We start from the raw sequence: 21,523 nt of genomic DNA, 5'->3' as shown, positions 1-21,523 counted from the left end.
CAGCCAACTATGGACTGAAACTTCTGCAAACTATGAGCCACAGTAAACTTTTCACCTTTAATTTATTGGTGTCAGGTACTGCATCCCAGCGATGAGTAAAGTGATTAAGTGACTAAGACACCAACCAATCCATGGGCGCACTCTCCATTTGCATCTGACTTTCAAAGCCAAAAGTCACCCTAGCTTCTATGTTTTCTCCCAATAAAGGGTCTTTCCAACACTTTCTCTTTAGAGCAAAAGGGCCAATTTTCTCACCCTATTATTGCCTTGGCACTGTCATACTAATGACTCACATGGAAGGGCATAGTTGGGGGAGGGAAAGAATCATGGGACGAATCTGCCCATCAGCTCCATCTCTCTAGAACAGAAGCAGTTCTTATCGTCCACGTATCGCACATGCAGACAACAGATCAATGCTCGCTCTCGGATCCCTAAAGACTTTGTACCAAGCAAACCACAAACATCTTCTACTCCATTAAACACAGAGTATTCAGATTATGATTTTTTAAATTCCTCATTTCCCAATTGATGCTTTGGGCTGTTTCACTCTCTGTGAACATCTGCTCCAGAGGAGAGAGAGGGAAAAGAAAATAATGCCTATACGGCCTGGCATTACCACCAGAATTTCAGGGACTACTAGAATGTCCTTCCAATAAGAGCCTAGAATCCCAATCAGACAACTGCTTCTCTACTATTTGTAAGAATTTCAGGCTCCAGGCAGAGCTTACACACAGCATAAAAGCCACCTGGGGCAGTCCTACCTCTTAATAAGTCTGGAGTGCATGGGAACCTTCCCACTGGCATGGCCTCACCCACACGGTGTGTCCCTGTCCCTTGGACCTCTCCTTGAGCTGCCTGACCAGCTTGTCAAGGGGAAAATTATTCACAATCCCACCTTTTTGGTTCTCAGAAACCATACCAAGCCAGAACTCCTGCATAGGGTCCCCAAAGCCTTCCACATAGCTCCGCCAACGCTTGAAGAAATCCAACTGCCCAGTGTTCCGTCTCTGGAAGACCTGAAAAGGGACATGGAAGGTTTGCCATGACACACTGAACGGAGAAAACTGAGTGACAGGCGGATGATATTTGTATTTCTGAAGGTGGCATCAAGAGTCAAGAAGGGAGTATGAAGCTGCCCATAGAGTGACTTCCTCCAGAAGCACATCTGTATTTTTCAGAAAGGATTTTTATATTTGTATCTGTAGATTCACTATACTGTCTATGGTATTAATAAGAATTCCTTAGGTACAAAGAAGCATGTTAGGTACTAAAATGCATAAATTCTAACAGAGATTTCTGCCCTCAAGAAACTTCAATTAAGAGCACAGAAAAACTTGGAGAAGGGGTGATATAGTTGCCAGGGGTGCAATGTGTAGGACAAAACGTGCCAGACTTTTGCTGGCTCTGACCCATAACTTTCAACATCTATTTAACTCAACTAGGGCAAGTTATATTTATATGTTGTCTTTCTTCTTCCACTCTACAGTTTGAAAGTGGGAATCATTTTTAGTTCACTTAATTCTTAACGTAGCAAGTATGTAAAATTTATGGAGAACAAAGTTCATCTGACAACTATTCATTGAGCATCTGTTATGTAGAAGGCACTATTGCAAGATGATGTGGAAAACTAAAAAAACAAAAACAGTTCCTCACCTCATACACCCAACTGCCCAGTAAATGATACAAGCACGAATAACGAAACATGCAATTAAAACAATGAGTGCTATGCAATAGGACTGTGAGAGAATTAAATAGGAGAACCTAGTCAAGGAGCCAGGAAAGCTCGCCTGAAGAAGTAACTGAGAGCTGCAGTGTATGTAAGAGTATCAGACATGCTCAGATCGGCCTAACTGCAGTGCAGAGAAGGGACTTGCCGGGCAAGAGTGGAAGATGGATGATCAGCTAGGAAATCACTGCAGTGGACTGGTGAGAGAGGATAGTCCCTTGGATTAGAAGCTGCCCTGAGAATAGACAAAAGTGGGCAGAAGGTAAAACCAATACACTTGGTAACAGACAGAATGTAAAACTGGAGGAAGAGAAAGTCAAGAAGGATGCTTACAGTTTTGGCTTGGAGAACTGGATGACAATCACTAAGCCGTTCACCTAGAGGGGAGACTCAGAGAGAACGGGTTTTGTGAGTGGCTCCTCTGGAAATGTAGTGTGAGATGCTTCTGAAGTATGGAGCTGTCACATAAACATTTGAATGTAAGAGTTAGTCCTCAAGAGAGGTGTAAGTTATACTTTAAAGATGGCATGAGTCTGAGAAAACGCTAGTAGTTCACCGAATTCCATTTCACTCTCTTTTCCCAGAAAGACTTCCTCTTCTATTCCCCTGCAGTTAAGTTAGAGCCATGTAATTTCTAACCAAAAGGCTACAAATGGGAGCACAGAAGAGTGGGTGGGATTCTCTGTGTTCTCTTGTTCTGTCCTACGCCATGGCACCGTGCTGAAGGCCACGTGTTGAAATGACAGAACCACAAGATGGAAGCAGCCTGAATCCCTGAGTCACCACTTAGAAGAGGCTGCCAAACCTCCAGAGGACATTGCACACAGGAGCAAAAAAGCTTATTATTAGATCGCTGAAATTTGGGGGTGGTTTGTTACTGCAACAGAACCCATTCCATTCTAATGACTAGGGAGCCATCGGGCCAGAGGGGAAAGTGAAGTCATGGGAACCAATGAGGCCATGTAGGAAGAAAATAGGAACTATGAGGAGAAAATGGTCTAAGATCAAGCCTCAGGGACTTCTAATGTAGAACAGCCACATGGGAAGAAATTATTTCATTAAAGTGAGAAGAATTAACTGGAAATATAAAAAAGAAAACTAGGAAAATGTGGAATCACAAAGCCACAGAGAAATGATGGTTAGTAGTGCCAAGTACTCATGACCCAGGAAGGATTAGGAGATCAAAACTGCCCCTAGAACTTGGTGACATGGGGTCTCTAGTGACTTTAGCAAGGGCTGTGTAGGTGGGAGACAGGGGCAGAAGAACGGGTGTGAAATGAGATGGATTTGGGTACTGTGAAAAAATGGCTACTTTTTTTTTTTTTTTTACAAAAATTCCTCTATTTGGAGGACGGCCATTCCCATCGGAGTAAATTGGATTCTTTTATATGAAGTAAACTTAAAAGTATCTAAACCCTAAATACACTTTTTTGCACTACTGGACTTGACCATATATAATTCTATTTGACCTTGAGAGCCAAGCTAAAAGAGATCCTAGCTAATCTCAGAAATGATTACCACTAACCAAAAGCTGAAATTGCCTCTTTCTACTAATTTTTCTCCATTTTCATTCAAATGCAGAAGCCCCAACATAAAATCTAACATCCCTATTTTCCACCAGGATTCACAGCATGTGTCTTAAAATAAAACACACTGTCTTCTAGTATTTGTTCATTCTTTATGCTTTTCTCTGGGAAGAGTCAGAGGGAGCAGAGGACAGGTTATCCTGCAACAGTGCTGACACGCCACATGGGTGCTCACCTTTAACTCCTCCTAAAGCACCGCTGAAGGCTCACTGGCCCAGGAGGGGCTGAGCTAAGGCACCGATTGGTAGGGACAGGTTCCAGGCTCCAAGTCCGCCATCACCTGTCCCTGGCCGAGGGGTGGTGAGTTGGGCACTTCTGTTCCTGACATTTTGCCAACTCATTATAAAACAAGGACAGCAGTGGGAAAGAAGGCTCTACCACACAGAGCTGCTGGAAAGGCTCAATGAGATGACACATGTCCTATGAAAATGTCCTACAAATGGGAAAGGGCTGAGAAACAGAATTCAGGAATGACCTCAGTACACGATTACATACTGCCTTCACACTGACTTTCCCGTAGTTCAAGTATCCTCCATTCTGCTTCATTCATTTACTCACTTACATAACAATCATTTACTGAGCATCTGTTGAGTATTTGCTGTGGGCAAGTGTATACGATGCCACTTTGCAGATGTGAAAATCCAAAACAGCAGGTAGCTGGAGTTACACAGCTACTTACTTAGTGACTAAAGCAAGGATAACACACATCTCCTCATCTCTCAGTCAGACACTTTGAAAGTACCAGTTCTATCAAGTCTATTTCCCAGACACCATTCTTAAGACCTAGAAGTTTTTTTGTTTCCTAGCGATAAGCCTGTGCCAGCACGTTCCCAAGGTCTCCCCTTGTATCATGCACAATGGAATCCTAGGGTGGATGTGGAACCCATGTTTGCCTCCACATCCATTGTGTCAAATCACATTCCTGCTACAAGGGCAGGTTCAAATCCAACCCTGCCCTTCTTAGGACAGATGCATTACAGAGGCATTTGGTCTCCATCTCTAATCAATAAACATAATGCCCAGGCTTGATAAGAGCTTTCCAGCTGATTTTTTAAAACAATACTGCAGCTTGGCTAGGCAAGCGGGTTCTGGTGCTCTTTCCTCCTTGTTTAGACCAGATCCATGCTTCCCAGCTGTGCCCTTGGGCACAGTAATCAACCTTGGGAAGCTTCACTTTTTAAAATTATCGGATCAAGATGACAGTGGCTCTTCTGTCGGAGGCTAAAACTGAGGCATCAGCAAAGTCATTAATCTTAATAAATCATAGAATATTTAGTCTGGAGTCCAGCACATGTAGATCAGTTACTATTATATCTCAATAAATGTTAGTTTGCTTTTGATTACATCAAATTCACACAAGTTGGCCCATAGGGATCATTACTATATCAGGAGCAGGCAAGCTTCACCCAGAATCCAGTTCATTCTCATTCTGAATGGAAACACTTCAGTGAACTATTTGGGAATAACAAGATCTCCCTAGCAAATAAGTCTTAAAAGGGGGAAAAAATTCCTAATGTCTGGTTCTATACACCAGAGTTGTCATTACACTCAAGAACTTAATGTCCTGAATGACTCAATCAGGAAGACAAAAAAAATCAAGATTGCATTTGAAGACCTGTGGAAAGAGGCTCTAAGTACAGTCTTTAAGATTTCCAAGACAGAAAACAAAGCTGGAAATATTTGAGACATTTAAGCGTTCCCTGATGTTCTTTCCAGCTTCCCACCAGCAGCCTTTGTTACCTCAGGGCAGAGATCATCTGGCCTGGTCACCAGCTGGGGTTCCTACTGACGTGTGGAGAAAAATTTCCTTAAAAGGATTTTAAAAGTTCAGAAAAAGCAGGGTACTCTAGGTTGTCATTCGGTGACAGAAAACCCATAAGGCATAAAAACTGTCAGTAAAATATGTGGTGGCAAAGTTTTCAGACTCCACATGATTTCTGGAGCTTAGAGGAGAACACCGTCTAGTCTCATGGATTATTTCCAGGAATCTGGGTCAGAATATAAGACTTGGGGTGGGGTGCGGTGGGTTATAGTGTTGGTTACACTGTAGAGTGGTTTCATATTTCTGGAACTGACTCTGCGTTGAGCCAAGGTCATTTTCATGGGCAGGATACAAAGGGCAAGCTCCCTAAGTACAGAGATTTTACTCTGATTCTTTCACTGCTGGATTTTCAGTATAGTAGGAGCCCCATAAATATTTGTGCAATAATTCATGGGTTTCCCAGGCAGATAGGCTAACAGATATCTTTGCTAAAGGCTATCCTAGACAAACATCTCTTTCCCTATGTGAGCTCGGCTTTCAAAAAGGCCATACTAGACAGCACAAATGTCCTGCCAATGGTCAATTACAGGCACAATAGCAGGAAATTGGGCTTCAGGCCTGAAGGGCCCAAATGCTTAGAGTTATAATGGTGCTGATGAAAAGCAGCAGGTACAACCCTATGGGCCTAGGCAGCTGGAAGACCTCCCATGCTACATTCTGTTCAGTTATCTTACAAATCAATCAGGAATTTTTCCATCCAATCCAGTTTCTGTCTTTTAGCAGTCAGATGCCACTGTGCAGATAATAACTTTTCCTCATTGCTGCTCATCAGATGGCATCATTTTACCCATGGCTGCTCAAGTGTCTTTGGTTTCCCAGACCCCTGAGCAAATGTGTAAATGAATGTAGTTTGAGCACCGTAATATCATGCTTTCTCTTTCCCACAATGAGCTGCAGATGCACAGCAGGTGAAGGCTGCACACTGGTTTGGGATACCAAGAGCTTCTATCAGTTTGGGCACAGAGAGAAGCGGGGTGTGGGCGATGGAAGGATCAGCTTGCAAACTTCAAAGGCAGCTCATCATATAATTGGATCAGCATGCAACCAAAGAAGATGCCATGTCGTTTAAGCAGACAATGACCCAAGAGAACAAAGCCTCCACACTGAACAGGAACCATTAGGACACTGCCCAAACTTCCCATTTTCAGGTCTTAGTCTTTCAAATCAAAGCCCAAAAGGTCTTGTTTCTGTCCTGTTGGAACCAAGCACAGAACCTGAACAACAGGTTCCAATTCAGAGAACCAAACCCCTAAAAAGCCTATCATACTTTGTCTTGGATGATCCATTGGGAAAACCAATGAGTTACAAGGCTGGAGACCTAAAATGGAGACCCAGCTGTGTCATTAACTTGTATGACTTAGACAAGGTGCTTTTCTATGTGGGCCTCACTGTCTCTATCTGTAAAATAGGAGTAAGAATCCTTTCTCACTTACTCTAAAGCTATCATCTGAGGGTCATGGTTTTCACAGTGCTTCGAAGTGGGTATGATTTAGGTAATAAACACACACAGGGCTTTATTGGAAGATGATAAACCCACAAGACTATGTGTTCAGCCCTGGTTTAACCAAGCATGTTCTACGGCAGGTATTGAGTACTAGACTCTAACCTTATAGTCTCTCAAAACAGCTGCAAGTAACCAAAGATCTCTCCTGTGGCTAACAAAGTAGACCCCCCTCCAAACGTTCCAGGGGCAGCTGTGACCAGCTGCCTGGGCAGAGAAACAAGGTGCGTCGTGGAGTCCCTCAGGGCTCTGCAGGACTCACAATCCAGCCGCCTCCATCTGTGTCCATGTCACAGTACACCTTCAGGGGCCGGTTGACATCTCCATTCAGGTAGATGGTATAGAGGCCACTGGCAGCATTGCTGTTCTGCTGAACCTGACTGCAGTCCGAGGGGTGTGGAAAACGGGCATCGACTGGGAGCCAAGCAGAAGGGCAGTGTTGTTAGAAGAAAGGCAAGAAAAAAATTCTTTCTTTCTTTCTTTAAGGTCTCTGCTTTGTAAGGCAGTTTACTTTGTTTAGAAATTATTTCATAACCCCATTATCTTTCTTCTTCTAAATCTTGACTCACATCTTTTTTCTCCCTCTGCTCTCACCAAACTCTGAAAATGCACCAGAACCAAAGTGAAACTCATATCACTTCTTTCCCCAAACCAGTTCCCCCACAAAGGAACATTCTATTTCACTCCCTTCTGTAACCTCTTGCTGTACAGATTTCTTTTGAACCCAGCACCCCATTTTCATTTCCCCAGAGGAGGAATCCATAGCTGTATATGCACTTGCTCCTCCCCGGCCTCTCCCCTGCTCAGTAGCTATTGCACTATCATCCCAATGGTAGGAGTCCAAGTTACCTGTGGAGAGGGAGGTGGATACACTCCTGCTTCGTTGATCACCCTTAAAAGCAACCAAGGAAGCAGGGTAGGTGATGCCCTGCTCAAGGCCTTGTAACTCAAATCTCTGCTCACCTCTTCCAAGCTTTACCTCCTACCAAACAAAAGAGATAGTAAGCAGGGAGACAGCGGTCAGTGTATGATCCCCCAGCACCCTCGCTGTCCACAGCATTCACTGGAGTTACTGATAAATGCTCTCCAAGGGCCCAGCAGCAGCTCAGAAGCCCCAGGGGCCCCAGTCACCTCTCTGGAGAGCTGAGTCACAGAGATTCAATCCAATAGAAGCACTAGCTGAGACGTCACACCATGTACTGCCACTTGGGAAGCACAGGCTGGTCTTTCTAGGGATGTCCACCTTCAGATACACACTATGCACTGACTATAGCCACTACTAGCACCAACAGGAGACAATGCTAAAGAAATGCCAAGAAGGCATGAAACTTGGCCATTGATATCTGTGAGACACAGAGATAGTTGGTATTTCAGAACATCCTTGAATCTGTCTTACTTCCTCTGTAAGCACAGGGCTAACTTTATTAGCAGACTGTCAGAACATTAATTGCAACCACAAACAAAAAGCCCTTCCTTTTTTCCACCCTCTTTCTTTCTTCCTTATCAAGGAGAAAGAATGACAACATTCCATCTGTGGAAGTTTAACACATTTGCTGGCCTTCAGATTCAAGGGGGCGGTATACCCTTGAAATAAGCACCTACCATGTGCTGAGCACAATCCTAAGTAGTTTAGATACAACAATAAACAAAACAGACAAAAATTCCCTGCTCATGGAGCTTGTACTTATTAGGGAAGACCAACAATAATAATAATTTTAAAAAGGGCAGGTATGTGGCCAGCAAATATACAGTGGTCAGTAGGGGCAGGCGCAAAGGTCAGTCCTTAATGAGACCACAGTGTTCACAGATGACTATGCTTGCACATAGCAGGTGATCAATAAGGATCAATTGATTGATCAGCAGGCTGCCATCTGACCAGCAGTCAAGCCGACTTGCTCAAGTCAGATGCTTCCCAGAGACGCTGCAAAGAGAAGGCACCAAGAGAAAAAGAAAGATCCAGTACCTTCATGGTACCGTTGGGGAACTGGTAGGTCAGAATGTAGCCGTCAATCTGAGCAGAGGGCGGCAGCCAGGTCAAGGCCCCACCAGAATGTGTTACACCAAATGGACGAAAGTTTTTGGGAGGATCGATTTCTATAAATAAAAACATCAGGTGATTATTATTATTGAAAGTACAACCAGACAAGATAATTCTTGAGCTATTAATTTGTTCTTTCTTCCTTCATATTCCCATCCCTCTTCCTCCCTCCAAACAGGTAATGAGTCTGTTCTTCCTTGCTATGGAGCTTTCCTGACCCTCCAGACCTTTGTTTCCAAAAGTAAAGACCCACTGGAGGCAAGAAAATGAAGGAATAGGACACTGGGCATTCCCAAGGGAGGGAACATGGGCCCATTTCCCAGTACATTCCTAGGGAGATGTGGGCTCTGCGAAGTCTAGACAGCAGATGGGTTCTCTGAGAAGGCAGGGTTTCCAAAGTAATGTAGAAAGATGGAGAATCACAGGCCTAGCAGGGCCCTGCATGCAGAGACCAGGGCTGACTCAGCAAATACCTGTCTGAGGAAATGACAAACGCCCCCAGTGCCTGCCACCGGGAAACTCCTGAGGACTTACACAGCCTGAGGAAGGGCACAGTTCCTAATGTCCTCAGATCTCTGAGCATCAAAACAGAATGGAGCTTATGATGGAAGATAAGTACAGAAATAGGAAGCTGTATTTTTAAATATCCAGATATGTGGTCTTAGACGCACACCCAGTACAGAGGAAAGGCAGACAGGAGAGTGTTCACAACAAAGCATGAAGGTGGGTAGAAAAAGCAGACAGCTTTCCTGCGTGTATTTCTCCACCCAAACACCAAACGCACATGACAGACCGGGAAAACTAAAGCTAAGCAAAAACACTAGTCACCACTATAACAACTGGTCAGACAGCTCATTTCTTTAACTAAATAAGATATGAATGGAAATTTCCATTTTGAAGAAACATCACAGAAGGCAGTTTTAATTTAGAAGTTCCCAAAAAGATGTCTCCAGGCTATTTTCTACCCAGTAGCATTTCAGCTGAGAACTGAATTGCAATATTTTAATAGAAATCAGACAGCTGTTGCTTTGAGTTAGGTTGTTTTGACAAATTTTGAGTTTCAATAATATCAGCTTGGTTTGATTTTCTAAAGCATAACATCTGGCATGGATCTTATTCTATCTATCACAGAGAAAACTGGATTTTCTTTTAAAATGAAAGCAAAATTGTAACTACTTAAATATTTTACATTCATTTCTGCCCCCTCTTCTGCTGCCCACCATCCCCTGGCCACGGACTTGGGATGTCTGTCTTGGTTACGTCACATTTCTATGGGTAGAAAGATGGCAATTTCATTATTCTCTTTTAAAATGGAGAAAGTGAAGCAAAGAAAGATAAAGAAGGAAGATACGATAAAAGGAGCAAGGGACACACAGAGAGAGAAAGGTGGAAGGAAGAAGAGAAGGAAACACTCATTATTTATTGACTCTGAAGAGCCACAAAGAGTACTAGGGCCTCTGGGGAGGGAAAAAACGATGTTTTCTTCACATACTTTTGTTTAGTTTGAAACTTGTTGCTAAAATAACATACTAATTTTGAGATTTAAAATGTTGGCTAATGTTAACTAATACAAATTATGATGAAATTTAAGGTATTTCTCACTGCAGTGGTCCTGGTTGACGTGCTTGACCCTGGAAGGGATGAGCAGACCTCACCCAGATTCTTTGAAAGGCCCCATAGACTTTCCAAGTGCTGCTAAGTCTGATTCTGGGTCCCATTAAGCCAAGGCTGGAGGCTGCATCATGCACACAATATATATGCAGCCCAGGTATCTCTGACCACCCCCAGAAGCCGTGTGGAGGAGGCTGCTCCACCCTGGGCCCCACCCTGGGAGGGGAAACAGAAGATCCTGCCTCTCTCTTCCCACAACTGGACCAGAGGCCCAACCAGATTCTGGGCCTGGCAGCTGGGCTAAGTGGATGGGGCTGAGGGAAGCCACCTTGTACACAACCATCGCACCACGTGCACTATACTCTGTTGTCTGATCTGAACTGTTATGACAAATCATCTCCTCTGAAGGTAAGTAAAAGGCACCTTGAGAAATGTCTTCTAATGAAGCAACAGCCCTTCCTGTTCCCCTCCCTGGCCCAGTCATACAGGAGGATTCATGGGCTCTGTGAAAAGTGTGAAGGGTTCCCCGGGACTTGCCCCCTAGTACCTGTCAGAGCCTTGGTGTTGGCCTTCTTGCTCTCTCGGGCTCCTTTCACGGCCCACACTTGAATCGTGTATGCCGTACTGGGCTTCAGGCCTGTCAGAATGGTGCTGCTTTGCTCCTTTGCCACTGGAATCTCCTTGGTCTCTCCATCCGCAGATGTGTAGCGCACCATGTACCTGTCGATGGCGGCTCTCACTGGGTCCCAGGAGATGGTGGCTGTAGTCTCTGTCACCCGGTTGGTTACCAGATTTTTGGGGCTGTCAATTTCTTTTTTTAAAGGAGAGAAAAGGCTGAATTTAGAACCAAGGGGGTGGTAACCTCTGCTCTGGTTATCAATAATAATGGTATAATTCCATTTAAAACAGGGGTAAGAGGCCCCCAGGTTCCATTTTCCAGGGAAACAAGCCACTGGATATTAAAACTGGAAGGAATTGTATCTTCTCTATCAATATGGAAATTTTTTGTTCCTGTAGTTCTCCCCAAAATAACCACAAAAATCTTAGCAACAAAATAAGCCACGGAAACTGCTGTTGAAATAGCCTCTTTTGTAACCTCTATGGAATCTACCAGAAGTTGTTTCAATGCACTTGAGAGCTAAGTAACAGCTTCTCTCCCACTTGACTTATAAAAGCACAGGAGAACAGAGGCCCAAGTTCTTGTTTTCTTGTGTTCAAGCCAAGACTAGTCCCTCTTTGCTCTGAATTTTGAGGTCTCTCAAGGACTTCACTCCTTTTCACGCGCCCCTTCCCTCCTGCACCATCAGACTCTCCTCCACCGCTGTCCCAGACCAGCCAGCTCTCTGCCTCATTGCTCTACACCTCAGCACCGACACACTCAACATTGCTCTACACCTCACTCACCGCCCACTCACTCCTCAACTCAGTCACGTTCTGTCCCTCACCACTAAATCTGCCACTCTAGGTCGCCAGTGTTTGGGATGGACATCTTTCTGATGGACCCCTGGCCGGCACACTTTACTCACATTTGGGTGGTGTTGAGCAGAGTTAACACACTCCCTCCTTCTTGGAACATTCTCAGCTCTTGATTTTCATGTCTACCCACTTCCCTGAATTTCCTTCTAACTCATTAACTCCTGTGCCTCCCCCTCGATCCTTTATTAGCAACCTTCAAATATCAGTGCACCCACAGCTCCTTCTTTTCCTACTTCTCTATATTTCTCCCCAGGAAATCTCCACCATGTCCACAGCTTGAAATTTTAACTCGATACTCACTATTCCATAGGAGTATCAGTTAAGCTCCAAGCTTATATCTACTATTGTATACCCCCCACAGTGCCTGGCCTGTATTAGATGCTCAGTAAGTATCTGTGGAATAAATGAATCACTGAATTAGCCAAGGAATCTAGGAAGTATCTCAAATTTAAATATGTAAAAGTCTTTAAAAGACCACTCCCCGTGGTCTTCCTTCTCAAAAAATGGTATATAATCTTCCATGCTGCTCAAATCATATTTGATTCCCTGTTATCTCACAGGTCAAGAGTATCATTTCTATCTCTAAAATATATTCCCAGACATCCTCTTTTACACCATCACACTTGCTCAGATCATCACCATCTCTCACCAAGATTTTTATACTAGCTCCTTTACTAGTTTTCCCACTTCTATCCTTTTGTCACTTTCACTTATTCTCCTCACTCTGACCTGAACAATAGTTTTATTTTATTTTTATTTTTTTTTTTTTTGGTTTTTGTCCGGTACCAGGAACCGAACTCAGGACCTTGCACTTGCCAGGCAGGCGCTTTTGCCGCTGAGCTAAATCCCCAGTCCCCTGAACAATAGTTTTAAATGACTGCTGTTTCATGTCACTCTTCTAATGCGTATCGCACTTCCTCTTTTAGGCACCATGTGCTTCTATATGACCAGACCATGGTCCTCCCTGCCCCATCTCAGAATATGCACTCCCTCACCTTCTACACTCCAATGATAGGAGCCTCTTTGCAGTTCCTCAGCTATCTCATGTCTGTTCCACCTTAGGACTATCAATTGTGTTCTTACCTGTTATTTTTGGTGTCTTGATGTCACTCCCTCAAAGCCTCAGGCAGTCATGAGGGAGGCAGCGGAATCTAGACTTTGTGATTGGTTCATTGTCTAGTGCTGAGATTGGGCGTGTGAGTGCTACACCACCCTATGGCAGGTAGCCTGCATACAATAAAAGGGAAGAAAAAAGCTTGCTCTTCCCCTTTTGCTTTTGTTGCTTTTGCTGTCTTCCTCCATCAGGAACTATTGCCCCTTTTCCACCATGCCTTGGAGCCAGCTGAGTATGGACTGAAACCTTGACAAACTATGAGCTAAATAAGTCTCTCCTCCATTAACTTGTGGGTGTTGGGTATTTTGTCTTCAGCAATAAGAAAAAAGTAACCAAGAAGTTACCTATGCCAGAAATGGCTAGTTTCCCTAGGATCCATCCTCCCTTTCTTCTACAAGCACACTGCCTGGTAGATCTCTCTGCAGTGCCACAAATATTCTATAGTCTACACTGTCCAACATGGTAGGCGTTAGGCACATGTGGCTAGTGACCATCTGAAATGTGGCTAATCCAACTGAGGAAATAAATTTTTATTTTAATTGTATTAATTAGCTACAGGTAGCTATTTAATTTCACGCAACAGTGAAACAGAAGTTGAACCTGGGCTCATGGCCATCCAGTTGAAGACCTCATTTCTAGCCTCTTTGTAATGAGAGCTGGACCTATGTCTTAGATCAGACAGTGAAGTATGAGAGGAGTGGGTGTGCGCAATATTCCAGTCATGCCCTGCCCTTTCCCACGCCCCTGCCCACCAGCTAGAATATAGACGGGGTGTTACCATGTAAATGAAGGCAACTCCCAAAGGATGACTGAGCCAAATAAATAAATAACAAGAAGGCTGGGTCTGTTATACAGAGGAACTACCCGATAACACTGGCTCACTTATCCTTCACCATTCTATGAAGATGAATAAATTCCATTGTAGCAGAAAGTGCCCCCAGCCAGTATACTTCAGTTTCTTGGTTGTCCGGACAATAGTTCCTGTTCCAATTCCAGTTGCTCCTGTCTCTTAGAAATGGCTGGTCACTGTGATGCATAGCTGGTCATTCTGAGGCACAGTGTATAAACCAGTCCCCAATTGACAAGCCATTCTGCCTCCATATTTCCTGCTTGCTTAGCCCATATGAGCCCTAAACCACCAGAGTCAGGGCCTGATATGTTGGGAATAATCCCTATCAGTGCCCATCAACATAAATAAATCGGCCTCCAAATCCTGGGTGCTGTTTCAGTGCTTCTGTTTGCCGTTGCACCTTTATTGTTCAAACAGCCATCATTTGGCTATCCCTTCCAGTGTGCATCCTATTACTCTTCACCCATTTAAGAACCATCCTTACTTGTTATTCTCTATACCTCTGCCACCATTATCGCCTTCACAGAACTTATCACAATTGATAGTTATAAATTTGTTCTCTTGTATCTCTCCCACTGGACTTCAAGAGACTGGAGGCCACATTCGTTTTGCTTACCACTGTATCCCCTGGCCTGACACTTAGCAGATGTTCATTAAAAGTTAGCTGCATGTTGAACACCGGGGTCCAGCTTCATGGGCGAACATTTGAAACTTTACACCGTACAGCATCTATTAAGTCAAGCCCATATAAAATAACCTGCCACAAAACAGTTCTCTAATTTCGTAGTTTTAAAGAATTTTATATGGGTTTCACATTATTTAGTATAATTTTCTATTGCTGAGAGGCACAAAGCTTAAGAAAAAGTTTAAAGACATTAGTAGGACTATTCAGCACAGGGTCTCCTACTATGCTTTGTTCCTTTTTTAGGTGAAAAAGTTTTTTTACAGCAAACTCTTAGCTATGATTAGACTCCGAAAACCCTGATGAAATTTAATTGCCACTGAGACAGTAATCAGAAGAAGAATCTTCGAGAGGTGGTTGTGTTATGAGGGCTCTGCTTTCTTGGATGGATTAATGCCATTAGCGCAGGAGCGGGCTACTACCATGGGAGTGGGTTTAGCTTCAGCACCCTCTTGCCCTCTCACTGTGTCTCAGATGCCTTCACTTGACCTTCTGCCATGTCATGAACAGCATGAAGGCCCTCACCAGAAGCCAGCACTATGCTCTTGAACTTCTCAGCCTGCAGAACTGTGAGCAAATAAACCTGTGTTGTTCATCATTTACATAATCTGTGGTATTCAGTTATAGCATAAAATGGATGAAGGCACTCTTCTAAAGTAGCCTACAACCCCTGAAATCACAGATTCCAAAAGCAGCTGTGTCATCCTTCAGCAGCATTAATTACTTCAGCCTGTTCTTCTCTTCCTTCCTATTACATGATAAGGTAAGAAAGGAAAAACAAAACTTGACCTCTCATAGATTTAGCACGGCAGGTGTTACATTCCCAGAAAACATTACATTCCTAAATATGCATTACCTGTGGGGGCCTTGGTGTTGGCTTTCTTGCTCTCCCGGGTGCCCTTCTGGGCCCACACTTGGACGGTGTAGTCAACACCTGGCCTCAGGCCAGTCAGAACAGTGCTGGTCTTCTCCTTCACCGGAATCACCCTGGTCTCTCCATCGGCAGAGGTGTAGCGCACCACATACCTGTCAATGTTGGCCTGCACTGGGTCCCAGGAGATAGTGGCTGTATTCTCTGTCACCTGATTGGTTACCAGGTTTTTGGGGCTATCAATTTCTAAAAGGAAAAGGACTAGTTAATATGTGCTGTGAACAGGCCCAGGGGTACAGAAACTGGTAGCCATGTTGCCCAGGATGAGACCCTTCATATTTTGTGGGTTTTCCATCTCCCAAGCTCTTTTCTTGTTTTTTTAGCTGTTTCATGGGCATACATCTTCTCTCCTCAGACATACTTGTCTCTTCAAGTAAGAAGCACAATTGAGCAGGATGTGAAGATCCAAGTTCTATTATCTCTGCCAAAATTTTAACAAAACAAATCTCTCTACTCATTTAGTAATGTATATGGAGCCCTCACTCCATACAACTCATGCTCTAGGCAGGATGCAGCATTCAAAGTTGTAAGTGACCTGAGCTCTGCTTACAAGGAGTTAACAATTTTCTGTCTACTCATGACAGTGCAGGCCTCCCATTTCATATTTTAAAAATTCTAAAACACAAATCCAAATGTAAGCCCTGGGAAGGGTAGGGCTGCTCCTCATTGCCCTCTGTTCCCAGGACATAGAGGAGGATGGGACCCATGAGACGTGCTCAGTACCTATCGTTAAATAAATCTTCAAAAATTAAAATCCTTTTTAAATAGCTTTCAGAAACTGTGTCTGTGTCGGTTTTACTTGACACAACTGCACAAATGAACAGTCTACACTACTGGCTGTGTGTTAACTTGAACGCACGACTTTTGGCATCTATGTTCACAAATGCGTGCTTTTGCAAATCACTTTTATCTATTTATAAGTGACAGTAATCGAAATTAAGGATACAAAGAAGCCAGCATTTGTAATCCAGAGTTTTCAATCAGTCCATAACATAACGTGTGGAAATATGAAAGATAATTTTGTATACTTGTTAGTTACTAACTCAGATTATTAAAATGAAAACAATTTTTAAAATAACAAAAAAATTTTAAAATAAATAAATAAACAGTTTTCAGCAAACATGGATTCACTTGCCATGCTGATTTGCTGATTAAAACAATGCACAAAATATGGCCATATATCTCTTTCACAATAACAAGATATGAATGTAAAACAAAAATTATCCTTATCCTCAAAACTCTGGACCACTTGTACTGTGCCATTCTACAGAGAAGAATAAATGTCTCTCTTGCTGAAGTAACTGTTATTAGGTGTTTCTGCCAATTACTACTTATACCATACAATCTAAGAAAAATCCCTACCTCATCATGCCATATACCAATACCATGTGCATGCCATCCATAGAGCTTATCATTACTTTTGGTACAAATAAATTTTGTGAATTATGATTAATTCATATTAAAGCAAACCACATGCATCTACTTGCTATAGATGTCACAGCTATATTTTTATAGTCAAATAACTAATACACCAGTACTAGTAATATTTTTCAGTTTCTATTCCCACACACAAAGTTACTAAGAGACCATCGATATTGTCTCCCACAGAAGACTCATACACTTAAAAGAGGTTTTGATAAAGACAGCTATCAAAAAGAGTTTAGAGAGTGTATGAAGATCTGGGTATGTATTAAGGAAATCAGATAAAGGAAAGTGAGGAATGGTATGTGCAATGGATAATGAAGGAATACCAGCCTGCTGGTACATATACCATAGATTTCTTCCTACGTTACAGGAGGAAAACAGAATTTGACTTCTGGTAGGTTTAGCATGACAGGTATTATACCTCCAAAGAACAACATCCATTACCTGTGGGGGCCTTGGTACTGGCCTTCTTGCTTTCCCGGGCCCCCTTCTGGGCCCACACATCCACCTTGTACTCCACACCTGGCCTCAGATCTGTCAGGACGGTGCTGCTCTGGTCCTTCCCCAGTAGAAATTCCTTGGTTTCTCCATCAGCAGAGGTGTAGCGCACCACATACCTATCAATGTCAGCCTCCACTGGGTCCCAGGAGACAGTGGCAGTGTTCTCTGTCACCTGGTCAGTCACCAGGTTTTTGGGGCTGTCAATGTCTAAAAGAAAAAGTGCGGATCAATACAAACCACCAAGTACTAAACTGCGAGACCATGAAGCTTGAACTAAGATAGTTTTTACATCTCATATGTTGGTTCTCATTTGTTTCATGGACACAGACCTTGTCACCACAATGGATTCCTGGATCTTCCAAGAGGAATCACAAGACCACATTCTGGGTGGGCGTCACAGCCACAGTCAGAGGGGCTGAGTTCTAGGCTCAGGCCAAAGGCAAATCTTGGGAGCAAAAAGCCCCGTTTGTAGCCAGCAGACCAGAGATCTTATCCTAGATCTTCCATTAGCTAGCTGTGACCTTAAATAACTCAGATGCCTCTGACTTGGCTTAGTTTTGCCATCTGAAAATGTAGGCCTTAGACTTAGGTAGATGTTAAGATCCCATAATATCCCATGAATATTTCATGGATCCAATACCATGAATCACTGGCTGTGTGACTTGTAGATATCATGCACCTCACTGTATCAGAGGATTCTCAATTGCAAAATGGGAATACTGATTCCTGCTCTACTGATTCAACAGTAGGTATATAAAATAGCATAACCAGAGTGAAAACGTTCTGGCAGTTCCCCAAAGATTAAAGATCAAACTACTACATGAGCTAGTAATTCCACTCATAAGCATATACATCCACACAAAACTGGTGTAAAATTGTTCATAGCATAATTTCTAACAATAGCAAAAGCAAGGAAACAACTCAGTTGTCCAACAACTGATGAACTAGTAAAAAAAGTCACATCCATACAATGGATTAATTTATAATAAATTAAGTGCTGATATAAGTTACAACATGGCTAAACCCGGAAAATATTACGTTTTTTGAAAGAAGCCAGTCACAAGGATTATACATTGTATGAATCTGTATATATTAAATGTGCAGAACAGGAAAATCTATAGAGATAGACAGCAGCTGTTACCTAAAGCTGGAGGGAACAGGATGAGAAGTGACTTGTATTAAACAGGATGTTTCATTTGGTGATAAAATGTCCTGAAATTGATAATGGTAATAGCTGTACACTTCTACACTATGCTATACTATACTACACTATACTATACTATACTATACTATGCTATACTATACTAAAACTGCTGACATAAACTTTTAAAGGGTAGATTATTAAGATATATGTAGCTAACACATAGATAAGGCTGCTCCTAACAAAGGAGGAAAGCAAAATGAAAAACTTTAAAACGATGAACCTTTACTATATATATTGCTGCAACCATAGAATCCTCAGAGCTAAACACACAGTACTCAGAAGGGAGTATCCACTAAGAAAGCAACAACCCCTTTTTGTTCCAAGCAGATCATAGTAAAAGACATTTGCCTAAAGAAGTGTGTTATAGTTTGCAAACCCCAACAAGAAAATGGTTCCTTCGTATCTCTTCCATTTGAAGGAAAATATTTTGAGACTGAGCGCAAAGGAAATACAAAATTGGAGAGACTCTGGATGGGTGTGACCAATCACCATCAATCTTAAGAGACTAAAGAGTGAGGCTGATATTCTTATTTCATATTAAAGGTACTGAGGATGGTGTGAGTAGTATGACAAAGGTTTACCATAGACCTAGAATGACGAGTTACACTCCCAAAAAGCAATGTTGGTTACCTGTGGGGGCCTTGGTGTTGACCTTTCTGCTCTCCTGGGTCCCCTTCTGGGCCCATACATCCACCTTGTACTCCACACCTGGCCTCAGGCCTGTCAGGACGGTGCTCCTCTGCTCCTTCGCTACTGGAACCTCCCTGGTCTCTCCGTCGGCGGAGGTGTAGCGCACCATATACCTATCAATATCTGCTTCTACTGGGTCCCACGAGACAGTGGCAGTGTTCTCTGTCACCTGGTCAGTCACCAGATTCTTGGGGCTGTCGAGGTCTAAAAGGAAATGTACTGATCAATACAAACCATCAACAGGCACCAACAAGTAAGATCATTTTGCTTGAGCTGAGGCATTTTCCTGTACTTGCAGTTTTCTCATCTCAAAGTTTGGGGTTTTTTTGTAGTTTTATGGAAATAGACCTTGTCTCTACAGCTGGGCTCTTGGATTTTCAAGAAGCCAGCCCACATCCTGGATGAGCATCAGATCCACAGCTGGAGGAAGTGAGTTCCAGGTCCAACCAAGAGGCAGAGCTGAGAGGCAGGCAGCCTCCCGGCCTACAACCAGCAGACTGTAGATCTTATCCTAATTGCAATCAGCCGGCTGTAGCCCTGAATAACTTGTGCCTCTGACTGTACCTCAGCTTCCCCAACTGGGAATGTGGGCCTTAGACTAACTAGATGTTAAAGTATAATAATATTTCATGAATATTTATGACTCAAACCCCAGGAATCATCACCTAGGTTAGTAATATGTAAAATCATACACTTAACTGTATTTGAAGATTCCCTACTGCAAAATAGGGATTCTGATTCCTTCTCTACTGATACAATAAATTTATCTGGAGACCAAGTAATTGAAGAAAACAGTCCTCATTCATTGCTGGTAGGCATGTAAAATGGTATAAACACACTGGAAACATTCTGGCAATCCCTCCAAAGTTAAAGATAAATAACAAATGAACCAGTAACTCTATTTTTAGGCATATATCTTAGAGAAATGAAGATGTATATGCATCCAAAAACTTGTACATGGCAGGGATGAGAGTGCAGCTTTGTGGGAGAGCACCTGTCTGGCATGTGCCAGGTACTGGGTTTGATCCTCCACACCACAAAACAAAATGCACAAATGCCCCAGTGTGATCATTCACAATGGCAAATAAATAAACAGTGCAACAACTGATGAACTGATAAGGAAAATGTGACATCTCCACAATAGAATATTAATTTACAGAAAAATTAAGTATTGATATCAGCTTCAACATGGATGACCTGGAAAGTATTGTGCTTTGTGAAAGAAGCCAGTCACGAAGGCATCTATAAATCTCTATATGTTAAATGCCCCAGACCAGGAAATTTATAGAGACAGACAGTGGTAGTTACTTAGGGCTGGAAGAAGCAGGGATACGGAGTGATTGGTAATGGCTCTGTACACCTCTGTGACTACACTAAAACCAATGAATTGCAAACTTTAAAAAGATAGATTTTACAGTAGATAGATACATCTTAATAAGGCAGTGCCTAACAAAGGAAGAAAGAAAAATGAAAACCTTCAAAACTCTGAACTGTTACTGTATATCCTGGCAACCCTGGGATCCTCAGAGTAAACACATAGTACTCAGAAGAGGATTAATCATGAAGAAAGCAACAACCTCTTTTTGTTCCAAATAGATTACAGTAAAAGAATCTCCCTAAAGCATATAGTTCACAGATCCCAGCATGAATAACTCTTCCATTTAAAGGGAAGTATTTTGAGCAAAAAGGAAACAAAATTGGAGAAATACTGGGTGAGTGTGACTAATCACCATAATCACAGGAGACTAAAGAGTGAGGCTGATATAAGGTCCTTATCATATATTAAAGGCATCAAAAGATAGTGTGAGTAGTAGGACAAAGGTTTACTATCCTGCTCTTTTCCTAATCACTGGTTTCTGCCAATCTCAGAAAAGGAAAACCAAACTCAGTCTTCCACAGACTTAGCAAGACAGGTGTTACATTCCCAGAGAACAATGCCCATTACCTGTGGGGGCCTTGGAGTTGGCCTTCCTGCTCTCCCGGGCCCCCTTCTGGGCCCACACATCGACCTCGTACTCCACACCTGGCCTCAGGCCTGTCAGGACGGTGCTGCTCTGGTCCTTCCCCACCAGAAATTCCCTGGTCTCTCCGTCGGCAGAGGTGTAGCGCACCACATACCTGTCAATGTCAGCCTCCACTGGGTCCCAGGAGACAGTGGCAGTGTTCTCTGTCACCTGGTCAGTCACCAGGTTTTTGGGGCTGTCAATGTCTAAAAGAAAAAGCACTGATCAATAAACGCTATTACCAGGCTCTGAGAGTGAAGCTATTTTGCTGTCACTGAGACAGTTTCCTGCACTTATAATTTTCGCTTCTCCTATGTTGGTTTTCAGTTGCTTCATTCACAGACCTTGCCTTCAAATCAGACA

The 21,523-nt window shown here is 42.9% G+C and overlaps 1 protein-coding gene across 3 annotated transcripts in view; it reads right to left on the bottom strand.

Moving 5' to 3' along the window:
• The window catches only part of Tnn (tenascin N), a 68,159-nt gene that overhangs the window by 9,634 nt on the left and 37,002 nt on the right, over nucleotides 1-21,523 (bottom strand). Inside the window, exons 11-19 of one of the 3 annotated variants that reach the window (XM_005374897.2) lie at nucleotides 21,103-21,366; nucleotides 19,098-19,361; nucleotides 17,207-17,470; nucleotides 15,263-15,523; nucleotides 10,832-11,095; nucleotides 8,599-8,729; nucleotides 7,485-7,617; nucleotides 6,898-7,049; nucleotides 920-1,016 (exon numbers count right to left, since the gene is read on the bottom strand). In XM_005374897.2, the coding sequence (XP_005374954.1) occupies nucleotides 920-1,016; nucleotides 6,898-7,049; nucleotides 7,485-7,617; nucleotides 8,599-8,729; nucleotides 10,832-11,095; nucleotides 15,263-15,523; nucleotides 17,207-17,470; nucleotides 19,098-19,361; nucleotides 21,103-21,366 (1,830 nt within the window). The remainder of the gene's footprint in view (nucleotides 1-919; nucleotides 1,017-6,897; nucleotides 7,050-7,484; nucleotides 7,618-8,598; nucleotides 8,730-10,831; nucleotides 11,096-15,262; nucleotides 15,524-17,206; nucleotides 17,471-19,097; nucleotides 19,362-21,102; nucleotides 21,367-21,523) is intronic. The other 2 variants (XM_005374898.2, XM_013520939.1) reach the window with 2 other exon arrangements.

The sequence above is a fragment of the Chinchilla lanigera genome, unplaced genomic scaffold (genome assembly GCF_000276665.1).
Source record: "Chinchilla lanigera isolate Chin_1 unplaced genomic scaffold, ChiLan1.0 scaffold00005, whole genome shotgun sequence".
Taxonomy (NCBI): domain Eukaryota; kingdom Metazoa; phylum Chordata; class Mammalia; order Rodentia; family Chinchillidae; genus Chinchilla; species Chinchilla lanigera.
Note: the sequence above shows the minus strand (reverse complement) of the source record. Positions and strands in the feature narration are given on the sequence as shown.